This window comes from Schistocerca serialis, chromosome 1, assembly GCF_023864345.2.
Source record: "Schistocerca serialis cubense isolate TAMUIC-IGC-003099 chromosome 1, iqSchSeri2.2, whole genome shotgun sequence".
NCBI classification, from domain to species: Eukaryota; Metazoa; Arthropoda; class Insecta; order Orthoptera; family Acrididae; genus Schistocerca; species Schistocerca serialis.
The window spans coordinates 576,072,032-576,089,065 of NC_064638.1; the positions used below are offsets into that span (position 1 = coordinate 576,072,032).

The window sequence follows — 17,034 nt, forward strand, 5'->3', positions numbered from 1 at the left end:
GTCATGTCAAAATTGACGCCTTCAAAATTAAGCTAGGACGCGAACTCTGCTACACAGTCTGCCACTGCAACCAAGATTTTGGAAGTGGGGGGTGGCAACCATTACACCAGATGTCATTATCTGGACAGATTAAAACTTACATGCATCGGCAGTGCAGCGAAGTGTTTGGTGCTGTGGGTTATTACTAACTATCAGAAACACTTTAATTGTTATCGTGAGACTGAAATCTGAAGACTGCCCCATTTGTGGAATCCACTGTAATTAGAAAATACAAAAATCGTCGATTTATGACTTCATCACTTATTTTAAAGTCTGGTACACATCATTCTGCTAGAGTTGTCAGCTCCTGTTGACATTTTTCCCCTTTTCGCGAAATAATATTTTTTAAATCTGCCTTCTGTAAAACAATGCGTGTCTTGCGCGTCACGTGAGTGTGAAGTGAAGTGAAAAAAATGTGAAAAACAATGTATGTAATCACCAACAATAAGCAAACACGCCAAGGATGTACAACGCGATAGAATACATGGCAAGCTGCCAAGTCACAAAACTCATGGAAGCTGGTCATCTTGTATAATTAACAGCTTAAGGAATAAAATAAATTCCAGTGAAGATGACACACAGGTCTGTAAACAGTTTTGGATAAAGACCGAAAAAAGAAATACGCGGAGTTCTGCTGAAGACGGTGTTTAAAAACAAAAATAAGCAAATCTACCACTGGTCTTGTCATGGCTATTAGCTGTCTTTCGATGTTTTGTACATCACTGGTGCTGCACGTGGCATGTCACATCATAATCTGATATAATTACCACTGAAACGGCTGGTGGAACTTCAAATAAAAGTAACGGAGGCGTAAATCAACGATTTTTTGTTTATTTTACAATAGGTCGCAGCCATTTTCAGTCACTCGCAGTCTGACAAAGTATTTACAACAATTAGCGAGTAGGGTAAAAGCTACGTAGCGTGTCCCCTTTTCGTAGTTTGTCTGCAACAGTACGCACCAGAATAGAAGTCTGCGACTAGTCCGTTATCCAATACAGATTTTCTGCATTTACCGTACAGTTCCCGTTTTCATGACGAAATGTGCGGCAAACATGCCAAAGTGCTTTAAATATGCCGTAAACATTAGGCTACACAGTCTGTTGCCACAACCTTTCAATTTAGCATTCGCATGTGTTGGCTTCGGCAGCTTTCAACCAAATTATTGCCCTACAAACTAACCAAGACCTCGGGCTACGCCACAGATTAGTCTATCACGACACAAAACTTTCGAGAGGGAGGTGTGGGGAAGGGTTCAATATAGCAGTGTAACCAGAAAGTAGATTAAGACAACCATCAGGGATTTTTTTATAAGAGATCGAAGAACATCGCTCTGGCCGTAGAAAGTTTCTTAAAACCGCAACCAGTTTAACGCCAATTTAGGTGATTCCTCAGGTGGATGTAAGTCATGTCTACAACATTTTTTTTACGCTGTTCTGAAACCTCTCCCCGTCCTTCACGTCAATGATAAATTAAAATCCGCTAGAAGCGTTTGTCAATAGCGAATTTTAATTTATCATTGACGTGAAGGACGGGGAGAGGTTTCGGGACAGCGTAAAACAATGTGGTAGAGGCGCCTAAATTGGCGTTAAACCGGTCGCGGTTTTAATAAAAAGAACATTATAGCCTGAGAAGTGTTTTTTGCCTTCTTATACAAACGTAGACATTTGGCTGCGGTTGCTTGCAATTCGAAGTAATATTACGGATGTAGCAGAACGCCGTATCTGAAACTGAATACAAACACGGTAAAAATGGACTTAATGCCAATAAACACACGGAACTGCGGCCAATCAAGTGTGAAATAACTGCTTTTTCCATTACATAAGCTAGTTTTCGAAACTTTGGAGACTGATTTTCAGATAAAGCATGCAGAAGTTACACATTTAAGTTTGTAGCAGGATACTGGGTACTGGCTAGAGGTAGTATTGGTGTTAAGTCACTTTGGAGCTCCCATCTTCACTGACTATTGCAGCATTTAGAACAGTGGTCGTCAAACATTTTTGCTCAAGAGCCAATATCGACATTCTACGCTGGATTTTCGGGTCGCCTGTGTACAGACTCGTTATTAGTTGGCAACCTATATAAGCTACCATGTTAGGAGCTCCCAATACATTACAGACAAGAAGCGTGAGATGAGCTAGCCACTGGCCCACAAATAGCGATCATAAAAAGTTGGCACACTTCATGTCGACTGTTCACTATGTTAGATTGCTGCCACCCTCCGCGGGCCCAAAGTCCTGACACAAATTGGCTAATGCTGTGTAGTCTGTGTGAGCGAATGACACCTAGCTTAATTTCACATTCCTTGCTGCAAATGTGTATCGGATTTGAAGATAAACGTCTCTGTAATGCGCATTTAGGAATCCATGTTACTTCCGTGGCAAAGTCTACACCACAACAGCTGATCGGCAGAGTACTGGAAGACAAACAATAGATTACCTCTCTCACATCCTCTAACCCTGCAGTGACCGCGCTACTTAGCCCTCTGCCCGTGAGGTAAGCGGCAGACTTAACTTCGGTCGCGCCCGAATTCACACACATCAGTTAAAATAAAGAAAGCTTTAAAATGCTGTCTTCGTCAATATTTTTGTTTGTTGTTGAGCAGAAAAACTACACAGTGAGCTGTTAACGTCAAAGAACGTTTCTGAATTCGACTTATTTGCTATGTGTATATTTTTTATGACACGTTTGATGATCTCACGCCGCACGAATACCGATTCGGGCCGCATTTTGAAGAGCCCGTATTTAGAACTGTCCACTGTCTACAGTCACATCTACATCGCTACTCTGTAAATCACACTAAAGTGCCTGGCAGAAGGTCCATAGAACCACCTGTACAATTATTTTCTATTATTCCAATCTCGAACAGCGTGCGGAAAAATGATCATCTATGTCTTTCCGTTCAAGCTCTGATTTCCCTTACTTCATTATGACTCATTTCTCCCTATCTAGGTCGGCGTCAACATAATATTTTCGCATTCGGAGGAGAAAGCTGGTGATTGAAATTTCGCGATAAGATCCCGCCTTAACGAAAAACGCCTTTGTTTCAATGATTTCAGCCCTAAATCATCTATCATGTGCGCGACATTCTCTACCGTATTTCTCGGATGACAGAAATCGTGCAGCCCTTCTTTGAACTTTGTCGATGTACTCCGTTAATCCCACACCGCGCAGCAGTACTCAAAAAGAGGACGGACGAGTGTAGTGCAGGCAATCTCTTTAGTAGATCTGTTGCATCTTCTAAGTGTTCGGTCAACAAGAAAGTTTCTTTATTTCGCCTTCTGAACAACATTCTTTCCAATTTAAGCTGGTCGTAATTGTAATTCCTAGATATTTAGTGGAATTTACGGGCTACAGATTTGACTGATTTATCGTTTAACGGATTCCTTTTAGTAGTCACTAGTATGACTTCACACTTTTGACTATTTAGGGTCAATTGCCGGGTTTTTCGCACAACGCAGTTATCTTATCTGAATCGTTTTGCAATTGGTTTCCATCTTCTGATGACGTTACTAGACGATAAACGACACCATCATCCCCAAACAATTTAAGAAGGTTGCTCAGATCGTCTCCTAAATCGTTTATATGGATAAAGAACAGCAGAGAGCCTGTAGCACTACCTTGGGGAACGCCAGAAATCACTTCTGTTTAACTCGATGACTGTCCATCAGTTACTACGAACTGCAATCTCTGACAGAAGATTACGAATCCACTCGCATAACTGAGACGATATTCCGTGAGCACGGAAATCCTTTATCATTTTCGTGACACTCTATCCCCTATTTCTCGGTAATACAAAACCACCACCAGAAATCTGCACAGCATCCAAGCAAGCGCCGAACAACGGCTAAAGTAGAAAAGTAGGTGAATGGTAACTTGCCCATCAGCAGCAGCAGCAGTTTCCGCGCGCCGCAAGGCGTCCTTCGGCAGATCGACGTAAACGCCGTCCGGCTGGTGCACCCACTGCGCATCGCCCGGCTGCTCCGCACAGCTGTTGTCGGACTCGTCGGCCCCGCAGGGCCGCCGCCTGCTCGTCTTCAGGCAGAGGAATATCCTAGCGTAGGCCGGCGCCGCCGACGCCGGCACGACGACGGTCAGACCGGTAACCGTGGCGTTGCCCCCGCGATCGCGAAACACCGAAGCTGCGGCCCGGTCCGCCTGCAGGCACTCGTCGGCTTCGCCGCTGCGGCGCGGCGTTGCCCTGAACTCCAAGTCGCCGCGCTCGTCCAGGTGGGTGCCTCGCACCAGCAGCCGCAGCTGCAGCGAGATCTCGCCGGCGTCCCCCGCCGGGACGAGCGCGACATTTTGCAGGTGGACGCGTTCGAGGGCGGGTTCGTGTCGCGCGCACACGCTCACTCGGCCCAGGCACAGAAACGCTAAAATACACAACACACGCGCTGCCGTGCGACAGCTCCGCGGCGCCATACTGCGGCCGACTGCAGGCGAGACCCCTGGCGGCGGCAGCCTTATATGCCAGCTGACGGCCGGGCCGGCGCCATGGCTGCCTCGCCAGCGCGCCAACTACAAACAGCTGTCTGCAGCCCGCCGCCTCGCGCCGCACGCCGCGGCCTCGCGCGCTTATCGCGCCGCCCGCTCTCCACCTCGTCTCGTGACGTCACACTGTCAACACGACCGCCACAACAGCGCTTCTAAAATCACACTCCTTGCCTCTGACTGACCGGGCTTTAGAAAACAGTTCCATTTCCCACCTAGGCCGTCCGCCGGTGTACCGCAAAGGTCAAATACTGACATAAAAAAAAGACTCGCAACATCTAAAAATAATTATTGTAGAGAAATGAATTCGTCTAAATTCTGATTAAAACTATAGGGTAAATAAAGTAAATAAAAATTACATTCATTAAAAAATTACGTAAGGTAGAATTAAACCATTTACCTTCGTATCAGATACTAATGTGCATCATACACGTTAATGTAATATAAAAGGTAAGCTAATTAAGCTTGATAGTTGACGTTTCACACGTTCCAGCTGGTTTCCTCCAATAAGAGCGCTCAGCGTCACGCACCAACCTATCACCGTTGACAAATTGCCATAAAAAAAATTGGTCAGTTCACTTCCAATTTCTTGTGTGTCATTCTTTCTTGGTGTGTGTGTGTAGCACTTCGTATGTCGACACACATGATATGTTGTTGTTGTTATGGTCTTCAGTCCTGAGACTGGTTTGATGCAGCTCTCCATGCTACACTATCCTGTGCAAGCTTCTTCATCTCCCAGTACCTACATCCTTCTGAATCTGTTTAGTGTATTCATCTCTTGGTCTCCCTCTACCATTTTTACCCTCCACGCTGCCATCCAATACTAAATTCGTGATCCCTCGATGCCTCAGAACATGTCCTACCAATCGATCCCTTCTTCTAGTCAAGTTGTGCCACAAACTTCTCTTCTCCCCAATCCTATTCAATACCTCCTCATTAGTTATGTGATCTACCCATCTAATCTTCAGCATTCTTCTGTAGCATCACATTTCGAAAGCATCTATTCTCTTCTTGTCCAAACTATTTATCATCCATGTTTCACTTCCATACATGGCTACACTCCATACAAATACTTTCCGAAACGACTTCCTGACACTTAAATCTATACTCGATGTTAACAAATTTCTCTTCTTCAGAAACGCTTTCCTTGCCATTGCCAGTCTAGATTTTATATCCTCTCTACTTCGACCATCATCAGTTATTTTGCTCCCCAAATAGCAAAACTCCTTTACTACTTTAAGTATCTCATTTCCTAATCTAATACCCTCAACATCACCCGACTTAATTCGACTACATTCCATTATCCTCGTTTTGCTTTTGTTGATGTTCATCTTATATCCTCCTTTCAAGACACTGTCCATTCCGTTCAACTGCTCTTCCAAGTCCTTTGCTGTCTCTGACAGAATTACAATGTCATCGGCGAACCTCAAAGTTTTTGTTTCTTCTCCATGGATTTTAAGTCGTACTCCGAACTTTTATTTTGTTTCCTTTACTGCTTGCTCAATATACAGATTGAACAACATCGGGGATAGGCTACAACCCTGTCTCACTCCCTTCCCAACCACTGTTTCCCTTTCATGCCCCTCGACTCTTAACTGCCATCTGGTTTCTGTACAAATTGTAAATAGCCTTTCGCTCCCTGTATTTTACCCCTGCCACCTTCAGAGTATTCCAGTCAAGATTAAAATTATTTACTTTATTCACCCTATAACCTATGATTAAAATTATAGGTTGAATAAAGTAAATGAAAATTACCTTCATTAAAAATTACGCAAGGTAGAATTAAACCACCTGTCTTGCTATCAAAAACTAATGTGCATCATACACGTCAATGTAATATAAAAAGGTAAGCTAATTAAGCTTGATAGTTGACATTTCACACGTTCTAGCTGGTTTCCTCCAATCAGAGCGCTCAGCGTCACGCACCAACCGTTCACCGTTGACAAATTGCCATAAAAAAATGGTCAGTTCACTTCCAATTTCTTGTCTGGCATTCTTTCTTGGTGTGTTTGGCATTTTTATTTCGTATGTCATTACACACGATAACCACACCAAAAACAACACGCACACAACGATGCCAGTACAATACACACGTTTCATACACAGCCCTAACTAAACACTACTCGATACTTCTGCACAAGCCGCGATTCAGCGTCACAACTTAAGTTAGAACCATTACCGAGATCGGCTTTACCGAGCGAGGTGGCGCAGTGGTTAGCACACTGGACTCGCTTTCGGGAGGACGACGGTTCAATCCCGCGTCCGGCCATCCTGATTTAGGTTTTCCATGATTTCACTAAATCGCTCCAGACAAATGCCGGGATGGTTCCTCTGAAAGGGCACGAGCGACTTCCTTCCCCGTCCTTCCCTAGTCCGACGAGACCGATGACCTCGCTGTCTGGTCTCTTCCCACAAACAACCCAACCCAACCCGAGATCGGCTTACATTAGTTAATCTTCGCACGAAATTGCTTGAAGCCGAATTTTTAAAGGCTGCAGTTCCTCGTTGCGACTGTTTGACCACTTTAATAACTACACTAAAACTAAACTCCGTGCAAACAGGCCTTGGAAGGCCCAACGATACCGACCGGCCGCCGTGTCATCCTCAGACCACAGGCGTCACTGGATGCGGAGAAGGGAAGGGCATGTGGTCAGCACACCGCTCTCCCAGCCGTATGTCAGTTTACGAGACCGGAGCCGCTACTTCTCAGTCAAGTAGCTCCTCAGTTTGCCTCACAAGGGCTGAGTGCACCCCGCTTGCCAACAGCGGTCGGCAGACCGGATGGTCACCCATCCAAGTGCTAGCCCAGCCCGACAGCGCTTAACTTCGGTAATCTGACGGGAACCGGTGTTACTACAGCGGCAAGGCCGTTGGCTTAATAACTACGCTGGTGTCCAACATTAAAGCAACAAACCGCTGTTTGCCCGTCCATAGTCTAATTCACGATATACTCATACAAACTGTCAACAGACGTCTGTGTTCTGCATAACCAACATGGATTCAGAAAATATCGTTCGTGTGCAACACAGCTAGCTCTTTATTCCCATGAAGTAATAAGTGCTGTCGACAAGTGATCTCAAATCGATTCCATATTCCTATATTTCCAGAAGGCTTTTGATACCGTTCCTCACAAGCGACTATTAATCAAATTGCGTGCATATGGAGTATCGTCTCAGTTGTGTGACTGGATTCGTGACTTCCTCTCAGAGAGGTCACAGTTCGTGGTGACAGACGGCAAATCATCGAGTAGAACAGAAGCGATATCTGGCGTTCCGCAAGGTGATGTCATAGGCCCTCTGTTGTTCCTGATTTACATAAATGATTTATGTGATAATCTGAACAGCTCCCTTAGACTGTTTGCAGATGACGCTGTAATTTACCGTCTAGTAAAATCATCAGACGATCAATTCCAATTACAAAATGATCTAGAGAGAATTTCTGTACGGTGCGAAAAGTGACAATTGGCACTAAACGAAGAAAAGTGCGAGGTCATCGACATGGGTACTAAAAGAAATCCGATAAATTTTGGGTATACGATAAATCGCACAAATCTAAGGGCTGTCAGTTCGACTAAATACCTAGGAATTACAATTACGAGCAGCTTAAATTGGAAAGACCACATAGATAATATTGTGGGGAAGGCGAAAGAAAGACCGTGCTTTGTTGGCAGAGCACTTAGAAGATGCGACAAACCCACTAAAGAGACAGCCTACATTACACTTGTCCGTCCTCTGCAGGAATATTGCTGCGCGGTGTGGGATCCTCACTAGGTACGATTGACGGAGGACATCGAAAAAGTGCAAAGAAGTGCAGCTCGTTTCGTGTTATCGCGCAATAGGGGGTGAGAGGGTCACTGGTATGATACGTGAGTTGGGGTGGCAGTCACTGAAACAAAGGCGGTTTTCTTTGCGGCGAGATCTATTTACGAAATTTCAATCACCAACTCTCTCTTCCGAATGCGAAAATATTTTGTTGACACCCACCCACGTAGTGAGAAATGATCATCATAATAAAATAAGAGAAATCAGAGCTCGAACGGGAAGATTTAGGTGTTCCTTTTCCTATGCACCATTCAAGAGTGGAATGGTAGAGAAGTAGTATGAAAATGGTTCGATGAACCCTCTGCCAGACACTTAAGTGTGAATTGCAGAGTGACCATGTAGATGTAGATGCAGATGAGATTTCAGTCAATGGATAACGACACCAAAAATGGCGTCAAGGCACCTATGAAACGGAGTAGTGTTAGCTGCGTAGTCCCACGTCCGCAATTGCTGTCTACACAGTCACAGACAGTGCACTATGGCACAGAGAAGAGAGGGCCATAGGAATAATGGAAGTAGGACAGTCGCAAACTCATGTGGTCCGATGGCGAAACATGAATCATTCTGTTGTTTCTTGGATGTGGTGACAGTTTATAGAGACCGAAACTGTATCACGAAGACCAGGACAGGGCCGACCACATATGACATCAGAAAGAGAGGACCGTTATGTGGCTGTAAGGGCACGACGGTACCGGCTTAGTACTGCGCAGCAACTGGCATCTGTCCTCGCAGCATCCACTGGTCGTGTTACATCGAGGCAAATGGTGTAGATACGGATTCGCATATGAAGGGAATGTGGAAAGAGATCGAAATCGTGGAGGATCGCGAATGGTGTGGGCAGGGACTTTTGTTGAGCACTTGGACATCTCTTCATGAAATTGTACGGGTGAATCGGAAACGTTTAACTGCTGACAGGTGTCATGACGAGGCCTTGGGGTCTCATGTACGGTTGTTGCGATGTGCTGTGCGCCCAGACTTCGTACTGATGGACGATAATGCTCGACCTCATAGAGCACGAGTGGTTGATATTTTCTTAGAAAAGGAAGATACTGCACGCATGGCGTGGCCTGCTCGCTCTACCGATTTGAATCCCATAGAGCATGTCTGGGATGCACTAGGGAGACGGGTTGCATCACGTCCCCATCCACCAACCACTCTCCAAGACTTACGAGCAGCTCCGCAGGAAGAATAGGCATTGTTGCGTCAACATGACATTGATGACGTTATTCACAGCATGCTCCGTCGTTGTCGGGCCTGTATTGGTGCCAGAGGTGGCCACACCCCATACTGAGCACCGCGCGGGGTAGCCGCGTGGTCTCGGGCGCCTTGTCACGGTCCGCGCGGCTCCCCTCGTCAGAGGTCCGAATCCTCCTTCGGGCATGTGTGTGTGTGTGTTGTCCACAGCGTAAGATAGATTACGTAGTGTGTAGGCTTAGGGACCGATGACCTCGGCAGTTTGGTCTCATAAGATCTTACCACAAATTTCCAATTTCCATAGAGAGCACATTAACCAGTTGACGGAAAGTGTGTGTAAATCTGTTAAGTCGGAAAACACAAAGAACATTTTCGTCTACTATTATGCAAGCTGCTGCTGTTTAGGTTCTCTATTCTTTACATTGTTTCTATTTTTCTATCAACTGCTTATACTGTTTTGTGGCAAAATAATCGCAACCTTGTAAAATTTCTGTTTGTTGCTTTAGTTTTCGAGACCAGTGTATAACGCCTTAATTCACTTTTTTTTTCTTTTTTTCTTTTTTTTCTTTTTTTTTCTTTAAGCGCAGCGCAATGGATAGAGTATTCACCTGCTGTGTTGAAAGTCGTAGTTTGGAATCTCGCTAATTGCATAGAAGTTTTTTTTTCTAAATCTGATCAACGACTTCGATTATTATTTTTATTCAGTTAATTCGTTTACAAACTTTTTCTTTCTGATTCCTTGCCGCGTCATTTTCATCAGTGTACTATTTTATTTACTCTAATTTTGTCTCCCTATTATTCTTTTTTCGTCTGGAATCTGCCTGTGTAGCTTATAACCTGTAACCAAGTGCGAACGATGACTGGTCATCCGTTGGTAAAGCGGCAGGTCGTGTAGCCAGTGTGAGCATAGTTTAAGGTAACTAATTACAGCGAGAAATTACAGTCTGCTTTTGGCGTTGAAACTGATTTATTTGTGTTTTTTGATTTTTCTCGTAGATGTTAATCTTTTTCATCGCCGTGAATAAAGCGATCGTAACTTTAATTCCGCTTCAGATTGTTGACCGTCATTTTCTCGGGTACATAGCATATCACGAGGCTGTGGTTAGCTCAGCACGTGACTTTAAATTCATGCTAAAAAACGCGTCGTCCGCCGCAGTTAAGTCACTGATCACTTAAAATCAGCTGTCAACATAGCATCTCGCATTTCCACCATACTTCGCGGCGGCCACTTCGAACATTCAAAAATGGTTCAAATAGCTCCAGGCACTATGGGACTTAACTGCTGAGGTCATCAGTCCCCTAGAACTTAGAACTACTTAAACCTAACTAACCTAAGGACATCACACACATCCATGCCCGAGGAAGGATTCGAACCTGCGACCGTAGCGGTCTCGCGGTTCGAGACTGTAGAGCCTAGAACCGCACGGCCACTCCGACCGGCTCACTTCCAACATTGCTTCGCGTTACATGTTAACAGTATTTGTGAAGTAATCCGCCGTGTTGTGAGTCATCTATAATCGAGCGGTAGCCGGCAGCCGGTGTGGCAACACTGTAGCGGTAAGTGACAGACGTCAAGTACCAAGAATGTAAATTAAAGGGGATCACTGCTGTCAGCTGCAGCGGGACATTACGCGGAATTAGCGGCGGTGAGTGAAAATGTGTACCGGACCGGGATTCGAGCCCGGGATCTCCTGCTTATAGGCAGGTGCGTTAAACACTACGCCATGCGGGACACGGCGTTATCGCAACTGCGCGCACTATCTCGGCTCGCCTCATGGTCGATCCACACTCCCATCGAGCGCCTCCTATTCGTAGTCTCTCCTCCGAGGTCGGACGTATTTGTGCATCCGCACTAAAGATGCTGGAAACATTGCCCAGCTAGGCGTATCAGTTATATGAATGTGTGGTGTTGTAATTTTGATGCATTAAGCTGTTCTGAAAGCGGTGCTGATATTCAAGACAATAAAAGCGGGTTACAAGCTGTGAGCTATTTTAACATTGATCTTTGTTCCGTTAAAATTTCAGCATATTAAGCTTGATTCAGAACTAAACTGGTGCCTTATTTAGGATTGTGAAAATGTGAGTTTGTAATCTTACGGAACACATCAAATATGGAGCCAAGATTGGGAGACTGCATACAACACTGCATTCATAAAATAACATAGGAAGAACGTTGAAACATGTGCAAGAGGAAATTAACCACAACCAACCGATTCAATTTTCACCCAAAGAAGTTACGTTCGTAGCGCAATCCTGTCCGTCATGAAATTACCACACACTGGTATACTAAATTCATACCAACTCTCTGTGAAATCTTCCCGAAGACAATAGCTGAGGGCTTCTTTGATGATTACACCACATGCTACACGTGGTCAACTTGGTTTACGCAAAGAGCGTAACTCCACAATAATTTTGATAATTAAAATAAATTACATCGAAACGCAATTTACAAAAGAAAAACCTCGAACTGGTTGTTACTATCGTCTCACTATTAACCTGATGGGTCAAACAATTGTATAAGCACGTGGTGCTGGCCTCACAAAGTACACCCCACGTGGGTTGAACATAAAGAAAAGTTGCTATATTGGAAAATATTGTCAAGACGAGATGTTATAATCTCACACACATTTACATTTAAGATTGATGATCTTAATTAAAGTTACGGATCTTCAACACGTGGTTCCACTTTACTCACAAAGTAGTGACAAAGCAACTACTGGAAGATATTCTGAACTTCACACTCCAATTACACTGCGTTGCAATTTGAGATAACATAAGATATTTTAGATCTAAACCTGAAATAAAGGTGATTCAATTTTCAGTTAGGCTGAACTTAAGAAATCCATTGTCCTACGGACTTAGCACAGAGGCACTTAGCCGGAGATCTTACCACTTCAGACACTCGCCACGGACAGACTGGCGTGGGCGCCTACTGAGGGTGCTTCACAAATACAAACGGAAGTGACCAGAGAGGCAGCTTCCTATACCAACATGACAAGGGACGGACGGGACCATACTAAGAATAGAAACCTCTTTGCATACGTCCCCATCTGTTGACTCAGGAATCGAGACGTGATCTGTTACAGCCATGCGGATAAGATGCCTGTCATCTCGACTGCTAATGATACGAGGCCGTTGGGATCCAGCACGGCGTTCCGTATTACCCTCCCAAACCCACCGACTCCATATTCTGCTAACAGTCTTTGGATCTTGACCAACACGAGCAGCAATGTCGCGATACGAGAAAACGCAATCGCGATAGGCTACAATCCGACCTTTATCAAAGTCGGAAACGTGATGGGTCGCATTTCTCCTCCTTACACGAGGCATCACAACAGGTAACGCCGGTCAACTGCTGTTTGTGTATGAGAAATCGGTTGGAAACTTTCCTCATGTCAGCACGTTGTAGGTGTCGCCACCGGCGCCAACCTTGTGTGAACGCTCTGAAAAGCTAATCATCTGCATATCACAGCATGTTCTTCCCGTCGATTAAATTTCGCGTCTGTAGCACGCCATCTTCGTGGTGTAGCAATTTTTATGGCCAGTAGTGTAATTCTGTCACTGTGGTGCCAACTGCTACTCAGATTGCTGCTGCAGATGCAGTACGATGCGCCGGAGACATACGCTGAACTCGATGGTCTTTCTCCTCGATAGTAACACGTCGCCGTCCGAAGCCCGTTCTTCTTTCGACTGTACATTCTTATGAGCAGCGTTGCTACTAATCATGTACATTGGCTACATTCCTGCCTGGTCTTTATGCAGTATCACAGAAGGAACATCTGGCTTCTCGTAGCCCTATTACACGACCTCTTTCAAACTCAGGGAGATAGATGTTGGTAACGGTGTCTTTGTCGCCAGGGTAGACATGCGCGAAATCGGCTCAAAATTCGAAATTTTTTTATGGTCATTTCAAATGCTTTGTAGTTTTCTTTGTAAAATGAGCTATGTTTCATGCAAATCTGACGATAATTTTCCGAGATATTGTCAATTTTACAATATGTTGTCCGTCAAATGCCACACCCATTTTCATGTTATTGTAATATTTCGTGCATATGGCCTCGTGGTATATCCTTGTGATGTTAGTATCTTTGACTTACATTTCAATGCTTTTCCAGACTGCAATCAGGGTGACAACTGAACGTCATTTGGCAACAGACGGTGATCACTTTGTCTTGTTTATTTACACACGTGAATTGCTGTTGCGATTCATTTCTGCAAAGGAAATGCCGAGAATAAAGAAGTTTTCACCAAAGACAAGATTCAGAGGAAATAAATACACAAGTAATAAAAGCAGCAAACAAGAGGAATGTCTGGCTTCACGTACTTCATACAAGCAACCCGTAAGTGCATCAAGAATGAAGTTGAAGTAAAACTAGATTCTGTGTTTGAGTGTCACATAAACCTTCAAAACAGAGAAAACTATGGAAATATTATAGTTGACTCGAAGATACTGAGTGAAATTTATCAGTTCACATACACGGTGTAAGGAGTGTGGTGGTATTATATCTTTGGGTGCGAACAGAAATATTCTCAAGGGTATTGTGAGTCAGTTAGTTTTAGAATGCGCTAAGTGCAAATATACTGCGGCAACAATGACATCTAGCTTAGGTCCAACGAAGTTATATGACAATAATATACGCCTTGTATATGCCCTCAGATCAATAGGTAAAGGTATGCAGGCAGGAAAGATTTTCTGTGCACTTTTAGATGTTCCTCAGCCTCCCACGCGATTTTCAGTTTATAAAAAAGTCATTGGTTCAGCTGTCAGTGAGGTGTGTAACTCGTCAATGAAAGAAGCAGCTCAGCAAGCGATAAATGAAAACACCGAAGATCATTCCACACACATCGGAGCTTGTTTTGATGGTTCATGGCAGAAACAAGGGCACAAGTTTCTCAATGGCATCGTTTCTGTCACATTTTTTGACACTGGAAAAGTTTTAGATATAGAAGTGATCAGTAAATTTTGCTTTGTTTGTCAAAATGACCCAGGAGCAAAACACACCTGTGAAAAAAATTATAGTGGACCAAGTGGGGATATGGAGGTGGCTGGAGTACGAAAAATATTCCAGCGCTCTGTCAGTGCAAGAGGTGTCACGTACACGAAATATCTCGGTGATGGCGACAGTAAAGCCTTCGAAAAAATCTGTGAAGAAAAGCCATATGACCCTGACATTCAGATTACAAACCTAGAATGCATAGGACATGTTTAGAAAGACTTGGCTCAAGGCTGAGAAAGCTTCTAAAGGAAAAGGCAGGAAATAAATTAGAAGATGGGAAAAAAACCTTGGAGGAAAAGGACGTCTTACAAACTGTGAAACTGACAAGCTGCAAGATTACTGTGGGTTAGCCATAAGAAGGAACAGTAATAAATTGGAAAATATGAGAAGAGCTGTATGGGCAATATTTTTACATAAAGTAGCAAGTGTTGCAGACCCACAACACAGCCGGTCCTGAAACTTGGTGCAACTATATGTTCTGGTGAAAATTATAAACACGAACACTCTTTACCTCTAGCAGTTATGAGTGCAAGAAAACCTATATTTAGGGACTTGGCTAGTACTGATCTACTCTAGGAGTGCTTACATGGAAAAACTCAAAATTTGAATGAAAGTTTGAATTCAGTAATTTGTAATAGCCTACCGAAAACGGTCTTTGTACACTATGAAACTTTAAAAGTTGAGGCATTAGACGCTGTTTTGTGTTTTAATGATGGAACATCAAGAAACATTGAGGTACTGGAGAGACTTGGAGCAAATGCAGGTGCAAACACTAGACTGGCGTTGCGTAATATCGATTTTTCAAGAATTCGTAAAGTGGAAATAGCTGCTGTCCATTGCACAAAAGAAGAGAGAAATAGAAGAAGAGCAAATAATAAAAGAAGGGAGGATGCATACAATTCAGGTGATGCTGAATATGGTGCAGGAAAATATTAATTGTATGTGCTGTAACAAAAATCTGTAAATAATACACAAATAAATATTTAAACCAAGTTTGCTCAAAACTACATTTTTTATCCTGTAGATTCCATTATTTCCTGAATGGTTTGTGACAGAACGTTGAAATTTTGTGCAGTTGTTCTAAGACAACAAATGAACAAACACATGCACATTTGGTACTGTGCGTGTATTTCTTTGGAGGTAGCCCAAAAACAATTAGAAATTAAAAAAAAAAAACGAAACCAAATGTTTGAAAAATGTCAAACGGTCTCTACAAATACGATGTGCCGGAATATGCATTAGATTAAAGTAATTATTACTGAAAACATGAATACCAAATTTCAAGGTTCTATATTTAATAGCTTTGCCGGCATAGGGGAGATGGCTCGCGCCTGTTTCCCCTTAAAAACATTGTTGACTATGACTGTATTTATCCAGTTCAACGCGACCGGAAACTGTATTGAATGTCAAGAGGTTTTCTACACTGTATTAAGCATGGCAATGTGTTGTCTTTTTTGTTTCAATCCAAACAAGACACAGACCATCTCCATTACGAAGAGTGTAGTTTCAGCAGACCTGCCACCCGTCACCGTCAGAGGAAAAGCCGGAAACTGCTCATTGTCCATCCGGTACCTCGCCGTCACACTGGATAGACGTCTAACGTGCTACCAACACATAGAAGGAGTACGTGGCATGGCCCTTGGACTACTCAGGCACCTATATCTAGTTCTCAATCAGCACTCAGTTCCAGCTTGCTATCTATAAGTGCCTCATAAGACCTCTCCTCGAGTATGCAGCAGTTGTCTCGGCCAATACTGACGACACCCACATCCGACCGTTGCAACGAATTCAGAGCAGGGGTTTGCGACCGGCTCTCCGCCTTCCTCAGGGCTACCCATCCCGAGAACTGCACCTATTGGCTCATGTATCGCAACTGGAAGGACGACATCAATATACTGCAAGGAAATTCTACGAAGAGACTGCTAGTTCCACAAACATATACATCAGAAACCTGGGCAACAAAAGGAGCACCGGTTCACTCTACGATGGACATACCACCTTCGGCACAAATATGCAGTGGCAATTAAAAAATACCAAAAAAATCAATAAATAAGATAAAATGTAACAAAACCGCTACCTAGATAGCAGCAATAGGTTCCACTAAATTTGTTATAAGTAAGGACTAGGTATTTATTATTAATTTAGTGTGCGGCTTTCAGAATTATAGTTCGCAAGTAATAGACATGACATCGATACAAAATACTACAAAACGGTAAAAGCAGATACACAGTGTGTCAGGGATATGACAGGGATGTTCATTGAATCAAAAATGTCAAGTAAACATGGACTTCAAGATGAATATCTTAAGAGTTGTAAACACTTCGTCATCTTCGATAGAACGAAACAAATATGTTCTATTGCAAGCTCTTTGCTTTCCATATTTTGAGAGGTGGTAGAATGGTCAAAATCAAGAAAAACTGTCCAGCAAACATGGGCTCTAAAGTGCATACCTTAAGAGCTATGAGTAACAGGTGATCAAAAAGCCAGTATAA

At 43.6% G+C, this 17,034-nt stretch overlaps 1 protein-coding gene across 2 annotated transcripts in view; it reads right to left on the reverse strand.

Annotated features, from left to right (window-relative positions):
* LOC126476475 (unextended protein) overlaps positions 1-4,463 on the reverse strand; it is a 535,489-nt gene extending 531,026 nt beyond the window's left edge. For both annotated transcript variants that reach the window (XM_050103544.1, XM_050103545.1), the window contains exon 1: positions 3,917-4,463. In XM_050103544.1, coding sequence (XP_049959501.1) covers positions 3,917-4,461 — 545 coding nt within the window. In that variant the 5' untranslated portion in view covers positions 4,462-4,463. The remainder of the gene's footprint in view (positions 1-3,916) is intronic.
* Positions 4,464-17,034: the final 12,571 nt, after the last annotated feature.